This window comes from Anabrus simplex, chromosome 7 (genome assembly GCF_040414725.1).
Source record: "Anabrus simplex isolate iqAnaSimp1 chromosome 7, ASM4041472v1, whole genome shotgun sequence".
In the NCBI taxonomy this organism is placed as follows: Eukaryota; Metazoa; Arthropoda; class Insecta; order Orthoptera; family Tettigoniidae; genus Anabrus; species Anabrus simplex.
The window spans coordinates 99,908,779-99,926,179 of record NC_090271.1 but is presented as its reverse complement, the minus strand read 5'-3'; the positions used below and the strand labels follow the sequence as shown (position 1 = coordinate 99,926,179).

The following is a 17,401-nucleotide window of genomic DNA, read 5'->3' as shown; positions in this document are numbered from 1 at the left end:
AAGAAAATGACCAATGTCAAGGTACAGGAAGGAAAATATGAGAAGAAATGTAGTTAAGCAAAACAGCTTGGTAACAATCAAGTCATAGAGCATATCCTTACTTTTACATATAACATGCCAATTCTAGAGATTGATTGATTGATTGATTGATTGATTGATTGATTGATTGATTGATTGATTGATTGATTGATTGATTGATTGATTGATTGATTGATTGATTGATTGATTCGGTCAGTTGGTTGGTTGGTCCAAGATCACCTACTCGTCTCATACAGAAGAGAGTGATCCAACCTTTCCAGGAACGAAGGTGACGGATTAGAGAAGAAAAGGCTAGAGAGTTGTTAGTAATTGAAGGCTAGTGCTATTGAGAAGAATTGATCAAAGAGGGTTAACTTGAAAACTGACAGAGATGAGTCTAACATAAGTATATATAAAAGCAATGTCAGATTCTCTTGTGATACTCTCTTCAGCAAGCTACATGTTGGAAGTTGTGACCCACTGGAAGTTTAGGATTAGAAGATTGTCAGAAAGTAATTAAAGTCTGACAAAGATTTGCCCACTAAAATCGAAGAGTTGATTTCGTAGTCAACCCATGGATTTAAGTACCTTGTTTTAAGAGCCATCATGAGGAAAATACAATATATCTATTATTCTATTTAGTATCCTCTAAAAATAATATATTTTTCTTCATTGTTATTTTTAACTAGATTTACAATGTGTGTGTAACATATTCCTGTGTCAAATATACAGTAGAGTCTCGTTCAACCGACCTTCGCTTATCCGACACTCCGTGTTATCCGACACTGGTAGGCTTAATTTGAACTTAAGGTGGATGCAATTCTGGGACACGGGGTGTGGAGGGTGCGACTGTGGGACAAGCACTGGCAGTCATGCGGTAGAATTGTTCAATGTAGTATTGGTTGGGTGCGGATATTATAGTTTTCATATCCTCTGTGAGTATGGCGGGTAAACGTAAGAAAGTGATTGTTTCTGTGGAAGACAAGTAGAGTGGGTTAAAAAGACTGGACAAAGGGGAAACTCTCCAAAAAATCGCTTCAGATTATGGTGTTGGACGTGTTACAGTGGGAGACTGGAAACATATGAGGGAATAAATTGAAAAGTGGTGCTCTACCAGAGCAATAAGTGATGCACTGAAAATTAGAAAAAAACAATGGAAAATTTGAGTACGAAAAAGTAAGTGAAGCACAATTTCTTTGGTTCACTAAAAATCAGGAAAAGGGCTTGTCAATATCTGGCCCCATTCTGCAAGAAATGGCGGTGTATATCCAGAAGGGGTTTAATAAAGGGACCCTAATTTTACTGCCAGTGCTGGGTGGCTTGGTCGGTGGAAAAAAACGGTACGGCATTCGGCAGTTTAATATCTGTGGAGAAAAACTGTCTGCTAAATCCGATGAGGTTGTGAAATTTAAAAGACAATTTCAAGAAATCATTATTGCTGAAGGATAATCCGGTGATCAGATTTTTAATTGTGATGAGACTGGGCTGAATTTCAAGACACTCTTGCAGCCCAAGCCAAGACGTCTGCACCTGGCTACAGGCGTAGTAAGAAAAGAGTACTGCATCTACTGTACAATTGAATTAATAAGTCAATAAATAGAGTCCCGTAAAACATAGTACGTAATACAGTATAGCCTTCCTGTTTGTTTTAGTTCATTTTCAGAGTTATTCTGTATTATCCGACATTTTCGGTGATCCGACGTACTCCAGGTCCCGTTTAAGTCGGATAATCGAGACTCTACTGTAATTCAGTATTTCATCTTGTAATCATTACCATCGCACATTAGTCGCAGCCTTATTTATGGACAGACTGATCAGGTCTTTGAAATTTCACCACATAATCATCACATGGATGTTTCTGTTTATCATGTTCAAGAAAAAAGTCTAAGGTAGGCCAATATTCTAAAGTAGATTTGTTTATAATACCTGTAAGCAACCATTAGGCCTAAAAATTTCTTCTCCTCCTTCACTGTCACTGTAGCAGTCACCATTGTATTCTCATCATCGTCTGAAATTTATAACTGTAAGGTTCTTCAGTCTGCCAAAACTAATTTTGAATTGAATCAATTTATAAACTATCTGAAAAGGAAAACATATGGTAACAGAATTACACCTGAAAAAGAAACGACTTGATTAAAATACAATGTATTTGTGATTCTACTCAGTATCCTCAAAAAAACATGGGTGACATGTTCTGTTCTTGAAAAAACATCAAATTTGATCACATCATGCTCAAATATATTTAGAAATGTATGAATATTCATGTTTATTTCTGTTTAAATCCTTAAAAACTTGAATTTAAAGTCCTGACTGCTCTCCACTCCAGCATAGAAGTTTTTAATTTATTTATTTATTTATTCACGAAGCACAAGATACAGCTACACTGAGCAAATTTCATTTGCACTGTCAACAGACTATTTAACAAATATAAACTTTCATAATAAAATATAACAAACATAACAAAATATAACAAGATCAGTTACACAGCCTACTAATAACTGTCCGAATCGAAAACCATGAGAATGTCCATGTTCATAGCCAAGTCGTCATGGGTCGTCATAATCCCTTCACATCAACTTATCTTTAAGAGACTATTTACACACCTTAATTTGTGTGCATTGTTAACTTGGTGTATTTCTGAAATTTGCTATGGGTCTGATGGAACATGCATCTTTGTGTATTTTAGGAAGTCCTCTTAGCTTTGGGATTTTGGGGTTTGTGATGATAAGTTTTTCCTTTTCTTTAGTTAACATTCCATTACATGTTCTTTGATGAAGATTGGTACAAAAAAAGAAGTAATTAATAATTAATAAAATTCTAATGTCTCTTTTTCCAGTATGACATTGCCAAGATGGCAGCCCTACTTCATCGAGCAGCGGATATGCAGCATCTTCCAAGTATGAAGGAGACCAAGTTCTTGTTGCCTAAACCTGCCCTTACTGTGCGTGACGTTAAACCGGCACAATGGGTGAACATGGTCCAGAGCAACTGGCGCGAGGTAGAAGCACTTCAGACCATCCAGGCCAAAGCTCAAGTTTTAGGTCAGTTTAAATTCCTTTTATTTTTTATTTTACTAATGTTATATAAAAGAATGTATAAGACAATGCCCAAGAAGCTATTGAAGGAGTAGGTCTGTAAAGACCAGAAAAAGAACAGAAATTAATTTTAATGTTAGAGGTTATATTGCAGGATATATTGCAGAGGTGAAAAAAATACTTTGAACAGCTTTACAATGTGCAAAATACCACGGTACAAGGAGAAATCGAAGAACCAGATTTAGTGCAGATGGATGATAAGGAAAACGAGGTGTCCATGGCAGAGATTGAGTGTGCCACTAAAAGAATGAAATGAGGCAAGGCAGCTGGATTTTTTTGTTAAGAATGAAGCCATATTTTTCAGTGTTGACTTAGTTAAATGTAACAAAAACTTTTCAGTCTGTCAAATACACCGTAATTACAATATAAATTATAACACTATAAACATACAGTACTTGTAAAAATGCACTCTAATTTTAATGTTAGCGGTTATATTGCAGGATATATTGCAGAGGTGGGAAAAATACTTTGAAGATCTTTACAATGTGCAAAATACCTCGGTACAAGGAGAAATCGAAGAACCAGATTTAGTGCAGATGGAAGATATTATATTGCAGGATATATTGCAGAGGTTCTACAAGAACATCCTCAGATTCTATCAAATCACTTAAATCATGCTTATATATGTACAGTATTGTTTACGTTGCATAAACTTGTAAATAATACTGTACATATACAAGCAGCATAGGTTTATAATAGGACGAGTATAAAACCTTCGTGCACTTCATTGCCACATCTTTGCTCCATACAATGAAATGGCGTATGGCTTTTAGTGCCGGGAGTGTCCGAAGACAAGTTCGGCTCGCCAGGTGCAGGTCTTTCTATTGGACACCCGTAGGTGACCTGCGCGTCGTGATGAGGATGAAATGATGATGAAGACAGCACATACACCCAGCCCCCGTGCCATTGGAATTAACCAATTAAGGTTAAAATCCCCGACCCAGCCGGGAATCGAACCCGGGACCCTCTGAACCGAAGGTCAGTACGCTGACCATTCAGCCAACGAGTCGGACTATTTCCAGTTAAGCAGGTTGCATTCCATATCTTCTTCGTCAGCCTACTGTCATCCATCCTCATGAGATGTCCAACAAATCCTAACCTTCTTTTTCTTATCACACTCGAGATTGGTTCTATACTCGCATATAGTTCCTGCCTTGATCTGTGTACCCAAATTTCACCTTGCTTTTTGTTGCCCCATATATGTCTCAAGATTCTTCTTTCCTCCTTCTCGAATTGTATGCAAGCTCTCTTGCCTAATGTCAGCGTTTCAGTTGCATATAATGCAGCATTCCTGATGGTTATCATGTAGTGTCGCAGTTTGGTGTTCCTCGAGAGGTTCTTCTTTCCATATGTAGTCATGGCTGCATATCGTAGTTTCAGCAGCAGTTGAGCTCTGTCTGTGGTACTTTTGTTGCTTTGTACTTTACCCGTGATGTTCTCACCTAGGTACCGGAAGCTGTCGACTCTCTCTACCACTTGGCCTTTTACATTCCAATCGGTCTTCGTATTCAGTACCTTCGTCTTGTTGTAGGCTATTTTCAGACCAACCTTTGCTGCAGTTTCTGCTAGATTTGCTAGTGCCAACTTTGCTTCTTCTTCCTTCTCATGTAACAACACCATATCATCTGCGAAGACAAGGCAATCCACTATGACATTGTTTTTGATCTTATATCCAATATGTACACCTTCAATTCCCATGGTTCTATTCAACTGTCTCCACTGCTTCACCACTTCATCCAAAACTAGGTTAAATAATATTGGCGACAGCCCATCCCCTTGTCGGACTCCTGTCTTAATTTCAAAGCTGTCTGACAACATACTCCGGTATCTTACTCTAGCAGTTGTATCCTTCAATGTTTCCCCCACCAATCCATGTGTCGTAGAATCCAATCCTCTGTCGCGTAGGATGTTCAGTAGTGTGTTCCTGTCTATTGAATCGTAGGCTTTTGCGAAGTCTACAAATGTAACTATTGTGTCTTTTCCTTTCCTGTGTCTGTGTTCTATGATTCTCTTTAGTCCAAAGATCTGTTCTACGCAGTTTCTCCCTTTCCGGAAACCACCCTGGTATTCTCCTATGGTCGATTCAAGCTGTGCTTCCTGTCTGTTCAGCAATAATCTCGAGAGTATCTTGTACCCAATATTTAGCAGTGAGATACCTCTGTAGTTATCCAGTATTCTTTTGTCTCCTTTCTTATGTACTGGTATAATTATGGCTTCTTTCCAGTCACTAGGTATCTTCTTATTTATCCAGATGTCCATTATTATTCTGTACTTGCTTTCTTCCATTGCAGGACCACCCCATTTGATCTCCTCGGCGCATATACCATCATTACCTGCCGCTTTGTTGTTCTTGAGATCCTTGATTGCCTTCACAACTTCTGTTTTGGTGGGTGCTCGTCCTTGGTTGATGTCTCTGCTATACTGTAGAGTAATGCTCCCTGTGGGTGCTTCTGTGTTCAGTAGATCTTTGAAATATCTTGCCATTTCCTCGCATACATCTTTTTCTCCTATTTTCAACTCGCCATCTTGTCCTTTCACAAAAGGTTCTCTCGCCTCATAACCCTTTATCCTGCTCTTCATCTCCTTAAAGAAGGATCGTGATTTGTTTCTCTTAAACGCATGATCAGCTTCTTCCAGCCTCTCATTCCACCTTTTCCTTCTGGCATTCCTGATCGTCTTGGCAGCCATCTTTCTCGCTGTCTCGGAAGTTGACAGGTCCTCTTCCTTTTTGGTAGTCTGCCACCTTACCCACATCTTCCTCCTGTACTCTACCGCCTCTTCACATTCTTCTGTCCACCACTCATGCTTCCTTCTCTTGTTATTAGTGGTCAATTGTTTGGATTCTTCTCTAACCTTATCCTTTAAGTTTCCCCATTTACTCTCCACTGTCAGGTTCTTCATGTACTGATCTTGGTTTTTGTTCAGCAGTTCTCTGTCGATCTGGTGTGAGTTTGTGTTTGTGTTTCTCCTAGTTCTGTTTGGTATCCATCTACATTTGATTTCAGTAAGATAGTGGTCAGACTCCATCCTGCTGTTTTTCCTGACTTTGGTGTTCATGATCTCTGCATGGTTTTTGTCTCGGATCGCTACGTGCTCTATCTGCCTTTCACCAATTCTATTGCCCGGACTTACCCAGGTTGTCTTTTTACTCGCCTTGGCTTTGTAGTGTGTGGTCATGATTCTCATCTTGTGTCTTTTGCACAAGTTTGCAAGCCTTTCTCCATTCTTATTTGTTCTCTTGTGTACAGGGTAATCCCCTACAGGGCCTTTGAATCTCCTTTCAGTGCCTAACTGTGCATTGAAATCCCCCAGCAAGATCGTGACACCTCTCTTGCTTGCTTCCGTTACTACCTTATCCAGTGTGTTCCAGAAGTTCTCTGTCCCTGCCTTGTCTGTTTTGTTCTTATCATTTGTGGGGGCATGTGCATTGACAAGTGTATAAGTTTTATTGCCAGTTTTCATCATCAAGTATGACAGTCTCTCATTCACACCCTTCCAGTCAATGACACTACTCAAGAAGCTTTGGTCTACTATAAACACCGTACCAAACATAAACGGCTGTTGCTTCATCTTGATACCCAGTTTTCCCTTCAAAATTACATATCCTTCTGATTCCACCGTATCTTCATCTCTGAATCTCGTTTCCTGTAGAGCCAGTATGCCGATTCCATGTTCTCTCATTGCATCTAGGACTTGTTTCAGTTTCCCCACTCTGATCATGGTCTGTATGTTGATGGTTCCCAATTTAAAAGTTCTCTTGAGTCTGATCTTTTGTGACCGGCGTATTGAGGATGTTGAGGTATTGGGGAGCTCCGACTCTCCCTCCGCACACGATACAGGTTCCCCAGAATCCGACAACCTGCTTGCGTCAACTGAGGTTGACGGGGGATTAACCCCCTGGGGTAGAGTAGTGATTATCATGTGCTCCATGGTTACTTCACAAGCCGAAGTATTAAGCTGGGCTACCGTAATATCGGTAACGTTGTTACAACTGAGGTAATGAGCCCCAGAGGGCATTTTATACCTTCTGCCAGGATAATGTTCACCCTAGTTGGTCAGGGTGGGAGTAGGCATTTCCTCCATACCCCCCGAATAGCTATGGTTTTCCCGCCAATACTCGGGTGGCCGACTGCAGTGGTTTTCCACTAGGCGATGGGGTCGCCACATCCCTACGCCTACTAATAAAATTATAAAATGATGAGGTGATTTTGTTTTATGGAACACAATAGTGATATTATCAGCCTCCAATTTCTAATTGTTACACACCTAAGGAACTTGTCATTTTGTTTATTTTTCATTATAAATAATGTTCAGTGCAAAATATGAAGACATTCAACTCATTTGTGCATCGCAATATGTTGTAAAGTATTTTGTATACGTATACCTACAATAATTATGGGCTGATGATGATTAGGATATCCCAAGCCCTTTTCTTGAAGTAAGCACAGAAAATATAATTAACATAATATTTTGTTTCATTTACAGATATTCTCTCCAAGTGGCCATTGTTTGGTTCCAGTTTCTTTGCAGTCAAGCGAGTATCAGATCCAAAAGAACGTGCAGATCACATACTTGCATTGAACAGACATGGTGTCCACTTCTTAGACTTAGTTACCCATGTAAGTACTTACATTTATTCCTCTTAGTAGGTTTCAATTTACCGGGTAAGTTGGCCATGTGGTTAGGAACGCGCAGCTGTGAGCTTGCATCCGGGAGATAGCAGGTTCGAACCCCACTGTTGGCAGCCCTGAAGATTGTTTCCATGGGTTCGCATTTTCACATCAGGCAAATGCTGGGGCTGTACCTTAATTAAGGCCACGGCCGCTTCCTTCCCACTCCTAGGCCTTTCCTATCCCATCATCGCCATAAGACCTATCTGTGTCGATGCGACGTAAAGCCAATTGCAAAAAAAATGTTCCAATTTATATTGAAATTTGCTGTGGAAAACTAAAATTGTCAAAATTTCATGCTTTTTCCTCAATACAAAAGAGACATTACATACGCTTCATGTTGAAACAGGGATTATCAAGTTTGAATATCTGTTGTTTTACTGTACTTGTTGTTTATTTATTAAAGCTGTAGAACTGTTACAGTAGAGCTGTCTATTCTGACCATCAGTTTTGTTACACTTGATCGATAATATATTATTTCGGGTTTTTGCCAAGTCAGACACGAAAACAGAGATGTTTTCATCGTAACAGGCATTTTCTTTTCTGAAGATGTGGGGCAAAGTCTTCATGAAATGTAAAGAATTTCTCTTTGTTTCCTTTGACACATCAAAAACCCAAAATATTGTGTGTATGAATAGGAGCATCAATTTACATATGTTTTGTTGATCTATGGAACAGAGTGAAATGTTGAAATTAAATTACTGTATTTTCTCGAATAACTAACGCACTTTTTTTTAACGAAAAATACAAGTTAAAACTTCGGATGCGTAAATTATTCGAGGAATTCAGATATTTAAAAAAATATTTACAGTTCATTTACATTTAAAAGATGCATCAAATATAATATACATGCAATTGGTTCAACTAATTTGTGGTTAATCATCATTTGGCATAAAATACCGGCGTGAGATTTTTTCTGAGAAGTCATATAGGGTACATCAGGTAATTTGGACACGTGGGTTTGAAGTACCGACACTGGAAAATATTCTTTCCATTACAAGCTGACAATATGATCTAAAGTGAAATAAACATGTAATAAAAAAGTACAATTCATATAAGTACATAATAACTGCATACCGGCAAATAGAGAAAACTGCCCAACATGAGAAGGGCTGGGCATCAAAATAGGAACTCCTGCTATATTTCCCCAAATCGTTCATATCCTATCTTCTATGAGTGACGTGTCCATCCACCCCTTTTCTTGGATACGAACGTGGATCCCTCGCGGAAATTTTACTTTAGGCATTGTTTTTCATTTTAAAACAACATAAGGTGCAAGCTTTCTGCCATCACCTGTTACAGCAAGCATTGCAGTACATCGTGTTTTTTTTCGCTTCCGGTAGCGTGTACGATACCACTCAATGTCCCTTTCGTATCAGTTGTTCGACTTTGTAGCATATGGAAACTGACTGGTGTCTGACTTGTGGTTCCTATTTGAGAGAGCAAATATTCCTTCAATTTACGCTTCTCAATCACAAAGCGATGAAAATCAATTACTTTTTGGTTGAAATCATTTGGCATTTTGTGACATAATGTTGTTCTTCGTTGAAGAGAAAGTCCATTTCCTTTCATAAAATTGATCTTCAAGCCTTGGCTAACCTTAAAATCCGAGACACTGATTCTATGTGCAGCAGCTATTTCTCATCCTTTAAAATACAGCATTTTGTGAGAAACGGCATATCCAACGTTGCGTAATGAAATCATATTTAAGCAGATTTTCCCCTACTTTCAGAAACTTCAGAAAATGCTATGCAAGACTTGTTGCTCGCTTGAAGTGCACTTCTCTGTTACCGTTGTAGTGCATGTTGCATTCGGACACTGAATGTTTGTAGCCCAGTGCCCTATTCCCGTATGTTTCGGCGTAACTGATCACCGCGAATTTATATTATACAGTATTAGTCGAATACTTGCTCACTGTGGACTAACAAACAATTTTGAGGTCATAGAAAACGCATGTCCCGTACCCGAAACACTCACAAAATATGTCTGTACAGTACCAAACTGGAATAGAGCGTCACTAGTCACTTCTGCGCTGATTCTCTCACTGAACTAGTGCAGTTGTATTCCTACCAATTGATAACAGCACATTGTCCGGTATTTGGAATGCCCGGTTTCGCATTAGGAAGGCTGCTATCTGAGTAGTTGACATCTTTATTTCAAAACGCATCCGGAGCTGCATGCTGGATGTTTGAAGAAGTGGGTGCGTCAAATACGTGAAAATTTCTTTTTTCTCCACTTTGGACCCAAAAATACTGGGATGCGTAAATTATGCAAGGGTGTTAATTATGCAAGAAAATATGGTAGATTTTAACACTGATAATTAATGATAAAGTAGTCAAAAAAGGAATGTATATAGATCAATGACACATAACTTGCAGAGAACACTGAGAAAGTGAAATAAACATGCCTTTCTTGAGGGTATTACAGATGATGGTCCGCTGTTTTGGGTATTTGTCAGTTGTGTACTTTGATCCTTGAACCTGTCCGCTTTTTATGCCTTCCTTGATTTTACAATTACAGTTGTAATCTCACGTCCCACTAGTTCAGGTTTTTCTTATAGGTTGCACGAAGTGTTGATATCATGTAGAGAGCCTAAATGTAAGACATGAGATATAAAAAGAAAGATGGATTGATTCATAGAGGAAGTGTCAAAGTATTTTCTCCTTCCTACCAAGTACTGACTGTTTAAGTTGCTGACACCCACAACAGTACCTCTATTAGCTACTTGTCAGTCGTGAAGATGTCAAAACAATGAAAGCATTTAGAGCAGAATGGACCAAAGAACATAGATTCATTGTAGTAAGAGTGTGGGTTTTGCTTTCTGCAACATTTGCTGATACCACACCTGGGAAACTGGAGTTGGTCAACAATGATGATGATGATGATGATGATGATGATGATGATGAACATTTGCTGAGCAGGCATAGATGTGATCTATAGCTGAAAGTCTCTAATTGAAAGCCATCTTGCTACTGGCAAACACGAGGCGAAGAGTCTTAGTACAGCTTCTTCCTGGGTATCATGATAATTCCATTCTGTGAAATATCTGCTACACGCTACATCAAAAGTTCCACTCAGCAAAATATCAGTTCGGTGAAATATCCACTCACAAGTTGCCCCACATACACTCTCATCATTTAGCCAACTTTAACTACTCACTTATGAAGTGTATGAAGTTTAGGGGTTATGACCTGGTTGAGTGACTGGAAAATAGGCTGTGGATTTTCATTTATTGTTTCATTTATCCTAATTCCCATCACACTTTTACTAGGCTTTGGACTAGCTAAATAATTGAAATATGTTTCAAACATTTAGATGTGTTTAAAACTCCATGATTATTTTCTTACTAGGAAGACTTTTCTCAAAGTCACATTTTGTTTACAAAATTGACAGTACATTCAAACCAAAGATTAGGTTATACATCATGGATGGAACTATGTTTCATCAAGTCTATTCCATTTTTTGTACGAATGAGAATGCTCTGAGACATGCTCTAACTTTGCCTGTATCCTCGAACCTCTTTACTGTGTTGTCTGTTCTTTTATCCAACCTTCGGCATGCAGTTTTCCTCCTGTTTCCATCAAAATTTAACTGAGATCTCATGTATGTGGAGGCTTCCAAAACGGTAAGTCATATACAGGTGCACTGCAGAACCAGAATATGGGAAAGCCCACAGGCAACATTCCATTTGAGCGGAAATTTCACTGAGCCCACTTTTCATAGAACCTCTTCATCCATTGCTGCATTTTTTCATACTGGTCATACACCTGAAGGTGGCAAAATGTCTACAGCCAAGCTTTTCAAAGTGTACCATGGTGTGAAACACCATCATTCATTCAGAAGTGTGGACTGTGGCATCAAAGTAAAAAGCAAAGGTGGGTGTGTGGGTTTTTGTTTTGTTTTTATTACAATTTGCTTAACGTCGCATAGACTCAGATAGATCTTATGGTAATGATAGGATAGGGAACAAAGATTTTAGTGACTCTGTCATAGCAAGAGGTATGGCTTGTTGTAAAATGAAAGGAAAACCACTGTGTGAAAATGTGTTAACACCATATTCAGTTGAAATGCAACCGATGCATCAATCAAAGGTGCATTAAGGATTTCCTCTGGTTTCAGGATCCTTTAACTTTAAAAAGGGCACAAACCATCTTCTATTGGACTTTTATAGGGACATTGAAGTACAGCAGATGCTATTGTAAACATACTGGTAATGAAGATACAGTTATTTGGCCTGGACTTTAATAAAATTTCTGCATATACAACAGACAATGCAAATGTCAGTTGTGGAAGCACCACAGTGTGTACCAAAAGTTAAAAGTCATTCATCAAGATTTGATTGCAGCAAACTGCTTACCACATGTTTTGCATCATACTACAAGACATGTTGAAAGCTTCTCCATTTGATGTTGAGAATACAGTGTTGAAAATGTATAGCTACTTCAGCATCTCAGCCAGCAGGACAGAACAACTAAGATAGTTTTGTGAATTCCTTGAACAAAGTGAAAAATACAATCTTTTACGACTTGTTGCTGCCATCAATAGACATATTCCTGAAATATTGACAAGCTCTTGCTTGCGCACAGTGAGCCATCTGGTGACGAATGCAAGTACCACTCACTATAGAACAACAATAAAGCATTCTTAAATTCAAAACTACATTATTAGAGAAGTCTTGCTTGTGAACAGACGAGATTTTCTTCTTAATTAAGGCCTTCCCACTCCTAGCCCTTTCCTGTCCCATCGTCGCCATAAAACCTATCTGTGTTGGTGCGACGTGAAACAAATAATAATAATAATTACAATGTCATTGCTGCAAAATGTATCAAAGGAAGACATCTTGTTTTCCCAATGTCTTATGATAACATGTAGTTCATTCATCGTGTTCCTATTCATGGTCCTATATTTCTATGTATGACTTGATTTCTCACTTGTCCTCACCATTACGTATATTGACCTGTTGGTTTCCTTTTCTCCTTTTGTGTTTGTCCTATGTTCCCAATCTTGTACCATCTGTCATCATCATCATTTCCCCTTATCCAGCTCCTGCCGGGTTGGGTTATTTATGGCACTTCTCCATCTTCCTCTTTCCTTCCACCTCTTCCACAGTCTTGTCCCAGTCTAAATTTTGTTTTCTTATGCCACTCTTCACCGATTCAATCCACCCTGTTCTAGGTCTTCCTCTTGCTCTCTTGACCATGCACTTTGCCTCCAGCATCTGTCTTGGAATTCTATTCTCCCCCATCCTCTTTACATGTCCAAACCACCTTGGTTTATTCTTTTCAGTTCTCTCATTTAGCTTTCCTATCAAACTTCTTAGGAATTTCATCTTACACCCTTGAATTCTACTCTCTTGTCTGCTGGTCAAAGTCCAAGTATCAGCTGCATAAGTCAGTATGGGTACATAGTACATTTTGTACAATATCTCTTTACTTTTCCTTGGTAGGCTACTTCTTTGCTCCAAACAAGTTTTCTTACACTTTAGTAGAATGCATTGTCCTGCTGTACCCTCCTGCTACTCTCCATGTCCACCCTAGCATTTTGCATTCATTCACTTCGTAGGTAGTTACAGCTGTCCACAATTTCCAGACTCTGATTTCCAATTTTCACAGTGCCCTTTCCTTGCCTTTCCCCTCTCGACATCACCATAGTCTTGCTTTTATCTGTACTGATTTTCATGCCATACTTCTCAATTTTTTCGTTCAGTACATCTAGTTGTTGTTGCACTTCTTTGCTGTTATTTCCCCAGATTACATCATCATCTGCAAATAGCAGTATCTTCATCTCTTTATCTCCATAGGCTTCCTTTGTTTCCTTCACAATTTCGTCCATGACCATAATAAACAAGAGCGGTGACAGTACACTCCCCTGTCTTACAAGGAGAGGTCACGATGTCGCATCACTGATTGTGTTCAAACTTCGTAGGTTGGTAGCACTATATCACAGAACACACTGGCAAAGTAGTAGCGTGCAACTCTAAAAAATGTTCAAAATAAGCGATTTTGAAAAAGTCGAAAAAAAAGAGAGGTTTAGCATGCTGGATACCATCAAACAAGAGATTGTGATGAGGTGGTCGAGTGGTTAAGGTTCTCCATTTCAGTTATGAAGATGGTGAGCTCGAGTCATGTTAGTCTGAACCTTTTTTTTTTTTTCCTAACTTCTTTCCTTCTTCTACCACCTACCACCTTCTTACATCTCCGTTTGCTGTTGAGATACTTCCTTTTGCTTTTTTCTGTTTGATCTCGGTTCCATTCTTGCCAGGCTGTCTTCTTTTTATTTATTTTTTTCCACCACTTTCCTCAGTTCCTCATTCCACCACAGTGTCTCCTTTTCTTTCACTCTTATAGATGTCCTGCCATAAGCACTCTGCTGCACTAACAAATGCCTTTTTTAAACTGGCCCTCTCCTCTTCTACATTTTCCACTTCAGTAACTGGGATTTGTTGCTTCAATATCTCCTGAAAATCTTCCTGTACATTTTGTCTTTCAATTTCCATACTTTTATTTTACTTTCTTTTATCTCTTTTAGTTTTTCCATTTTTCCCAACTGTAATTTTGCCACCACAACTCCATAGTACCCATCAAATGCTTTTCCTGGTAAAGCTGTCACATCCATCAACTTCCTGTGGTTTGTCCTTTTCACCAAAAAGTAGTTGATTACTGATTTTGTTCTTCCCATATCTCAGAATTTTCCTTTTGTTTTTCTTTCGGAACCAGATATTCCCCACTATTAGTCCATTCCTTTCACAGAAGTCCACTAGTTCCTCTCCTTCACGATTCTTTTTCCCATATCCATAGGGCCGTAAGATTTACTATTCCTATCTTAATGTTGATTACTTTTTGCCCTGAACTGAACGTCGCCTGCAGGGGACGCCCTAACCTTTTCCGATGCTGATTTACTAGTACCATATCATGTATAGGCTATTATTACGATGGGGTCACCATTCCCAAAGGCATTTTATACCTACTGCCAGGTATTATTCTAGGCCGCTCCACTGGAGTACAGACGCCTTCTGTAGCGGCTCCTCTGGAGTACAGACACTATAAGTTTCCCTCTTCCGCCATCGATGCCATATCCAAGTCCATCTTCTCCGCCACTGATGCCGTTGGTGTCTTCACTTATACCCTGGGCTTGGGCCCTCCATATTTGTGACCCCTGGAGAGAGGGTGTCCCAGTATTTTAAAGCCCCCAAGAACTGGGCTGCCTGTTGATCTGCAGGTTGTATTGGGTATTGTACACTCCCCCTATCCACTACCTGGGGACACGCCCTCTGTTTATCTGGCTTTCGTCTTGTCCTAAACTTGCCACATGACTGAAGATCTGTCAAGTTGTCCTATCAGTGAATGTACAGAAACAGGATCTGAGAAGAATTGGGATTGATGAGTAGTGGTAGCAGTGTATGAAGACGTGAAGATTTTCCATGTCCTTTTGTGTTTTCACATTTGCCCTTGTCCTTTTCTATTGCTCCTTCTTCTGATGCTGACTGTCACTGTGTTTATCATATCATATGTTCGTATTTATGTGCATATCTTTCTTTATATGACTTGGTTTTTCATTCCACTGCAGGATGACATTGAGTGTTACACTTTTCCCAATTTAAATTAATTTTATTTTCCTCATATATTCAAAATAATTTCTCCTCCATCACATCATTCAGCTTTTCAGCATCAGTAGACCTCCAATTTTTCATCAGTCTCCACTTGCTCGTGAACAGACATTGATTCCAATTTTATGTCAAGCATGTTACTTAGATTATCTCCTGTTGCCAGCACACTGCTACAAAGCATTCATTATAAATGACACAATAACTAATTTGTTAATGGTCAACTGCAGTTGTTTATTCTCTGACTTGTATCAAACAAACTATTTGATTAACGATTGATTGATTTTCCGTGGTTGTTCCAGACTGCTTGAATGATTTTAAAGTTACTGTTGTATTTGGCCATTGAAAATAATTACTGATTGTTTTGTTATTTTACAGGAAACTCTAATACATTACCCCTTCTCAGAAGTCATTTCGACACGCAAGGTGAAGTCTGAGGATGGGACCTTGTTTTTGGATATGAAATGTGGTAACCTGATGCAGCAGCGAATCACTAGACTACAAACTGATCAAGCCCATGAGATCTCTCGGCTCATTAGGCAGTATATCACCATGGAGCAGAGGTTACGCTCGTGAGGTCATCATACACGTGTAGTCAATAATATTTGAACCAATTCCAAAGAAACTTGTTGATGTCAACCAACTCAAAACTGTTGTTATCCCTCATAGAATGGTTCAACCATTCTGAGGAGATCCAGGAATTATGAAATGTTACCCATTTAACCAATTGATCATTTAATCATGCAATGTGAAAATGGTTATTTACTATGCCTGATCACATAATTTATGTGGTGGATTTTTAATAACATTATCAGCATCTAAGGTGATTGATGTAAAATAGATAGAAAGCAATGAGTATAACAGCCAAGTGACCTTGTCACTAGCTTTTCGCAAAAACAGCCATGGTTCAATTCCTGGTCTGTTCAAGTGAGATTTACATAATGAAACATCTCATTCTAGTGGTTCAGGCCATATATAAAACTACCAGTGTTATGATTCAGACTTATGATTAATAGTCACATAAGTCTTAAAGTTCCATTGATTTTTTAAAGATGTAAGGTGTAATACACATGAGACATCTCTTACGCTGAACTTTCAAGGCTACGTAAACCACGTTCTAGCCCTCAATCCAAGATCAAAATCCTCTGACTGATCGGGAATTAAACCCAAGGCCTTGGAGTGAGAGGCAGACCACTACCCATACACCATACAGGTGGCTTGTATTTTTCATTGAGTTTTTATTTCTCAGTTAATTTCTTCTGAAAACAGGAGCTGAATGAGGAGGTAAATTTGAATGATATTGTCATATATAAGAACAATTAAATCAGTAGTAGATCAGTTTAAAAAGGAAATGTGATATAATGAGTTGCTAGATACTATCACTTATTTTCTACTTCTCTGTAAACTGTGTGTGCCAGTCCATCATTCTCTTCTGATATAGAACTGTTGTTCTCATGATTACAAGCTCTGAAAATTTTGAAATGAATTATGTGAGATGGCATATAAATATCACTGAACATGTGCTGTGTATCATTCATAATTGTATTAAATTACAAATGGTATCCATGTTCAAATGTAATATATTTAAAACTGTAAATAAGTAGTTGTAAAATATGCCAGTAGCTAGTATAGATATTTGCCAGTACTCCTGAGGCTTAAATTTTAGCCTTGATGTGGTGCCCTGTTCATACATGACTGTAAATACCCTTTTTATGATAAGTACTTAGTTTTACTTTGAAGGGAGTAGTTCTACTGAAGTAACAGATGATGATGATGAAAATTGCATACTTGGAGAAACTAATCCTCTGTTTGAATTATGAATGTACATTTATTTGAAAAAGACTTGCATATTTCACTCTGTTACTTGTTGCATGTAGTAAACAATGATCCATCATGCTAATGAGCAGAATATAGTTTTCTACCTGCCATAAACATCACGTAGAATATTGATAATCTGTTTTGTTTCATGCCAGTGATACAGTATCAAGTTCAACATGAAAATCTTCACAATTGAA

General features: G+C 38.6%; 1 protein-coding gene across 1 annotated transcript in view; it reads left to right on the top strand.

Moving 5' to 3' along the window:
• Positions 1–16,448, top strand: part of Myo10A (Myosin 10A) — a 460,053-nt gene extending 443,605 nt beyond the window's left edge. The window contains exons 57-59 of the mRNA XM_068228601.1: positions 2,855–3,059; positions 7,599–7,732; positions 15,765–16,448. Of these exons, the coding sequence (XP_068084702.1) occupies positions 2,855–3,059; positions 7,599–7,732; positions 15,765–15,962 (537 nt within the window). The 3' untranslated portion in view covers positions 15,963–16,448. The remainder of the gene's footprint in view (positions 1–2,854; positions 3,060–7,598; positions 7,733–15,764) is intronic.
• Positions 16,449–17,401: the final 953 nt, after the last annotated feature.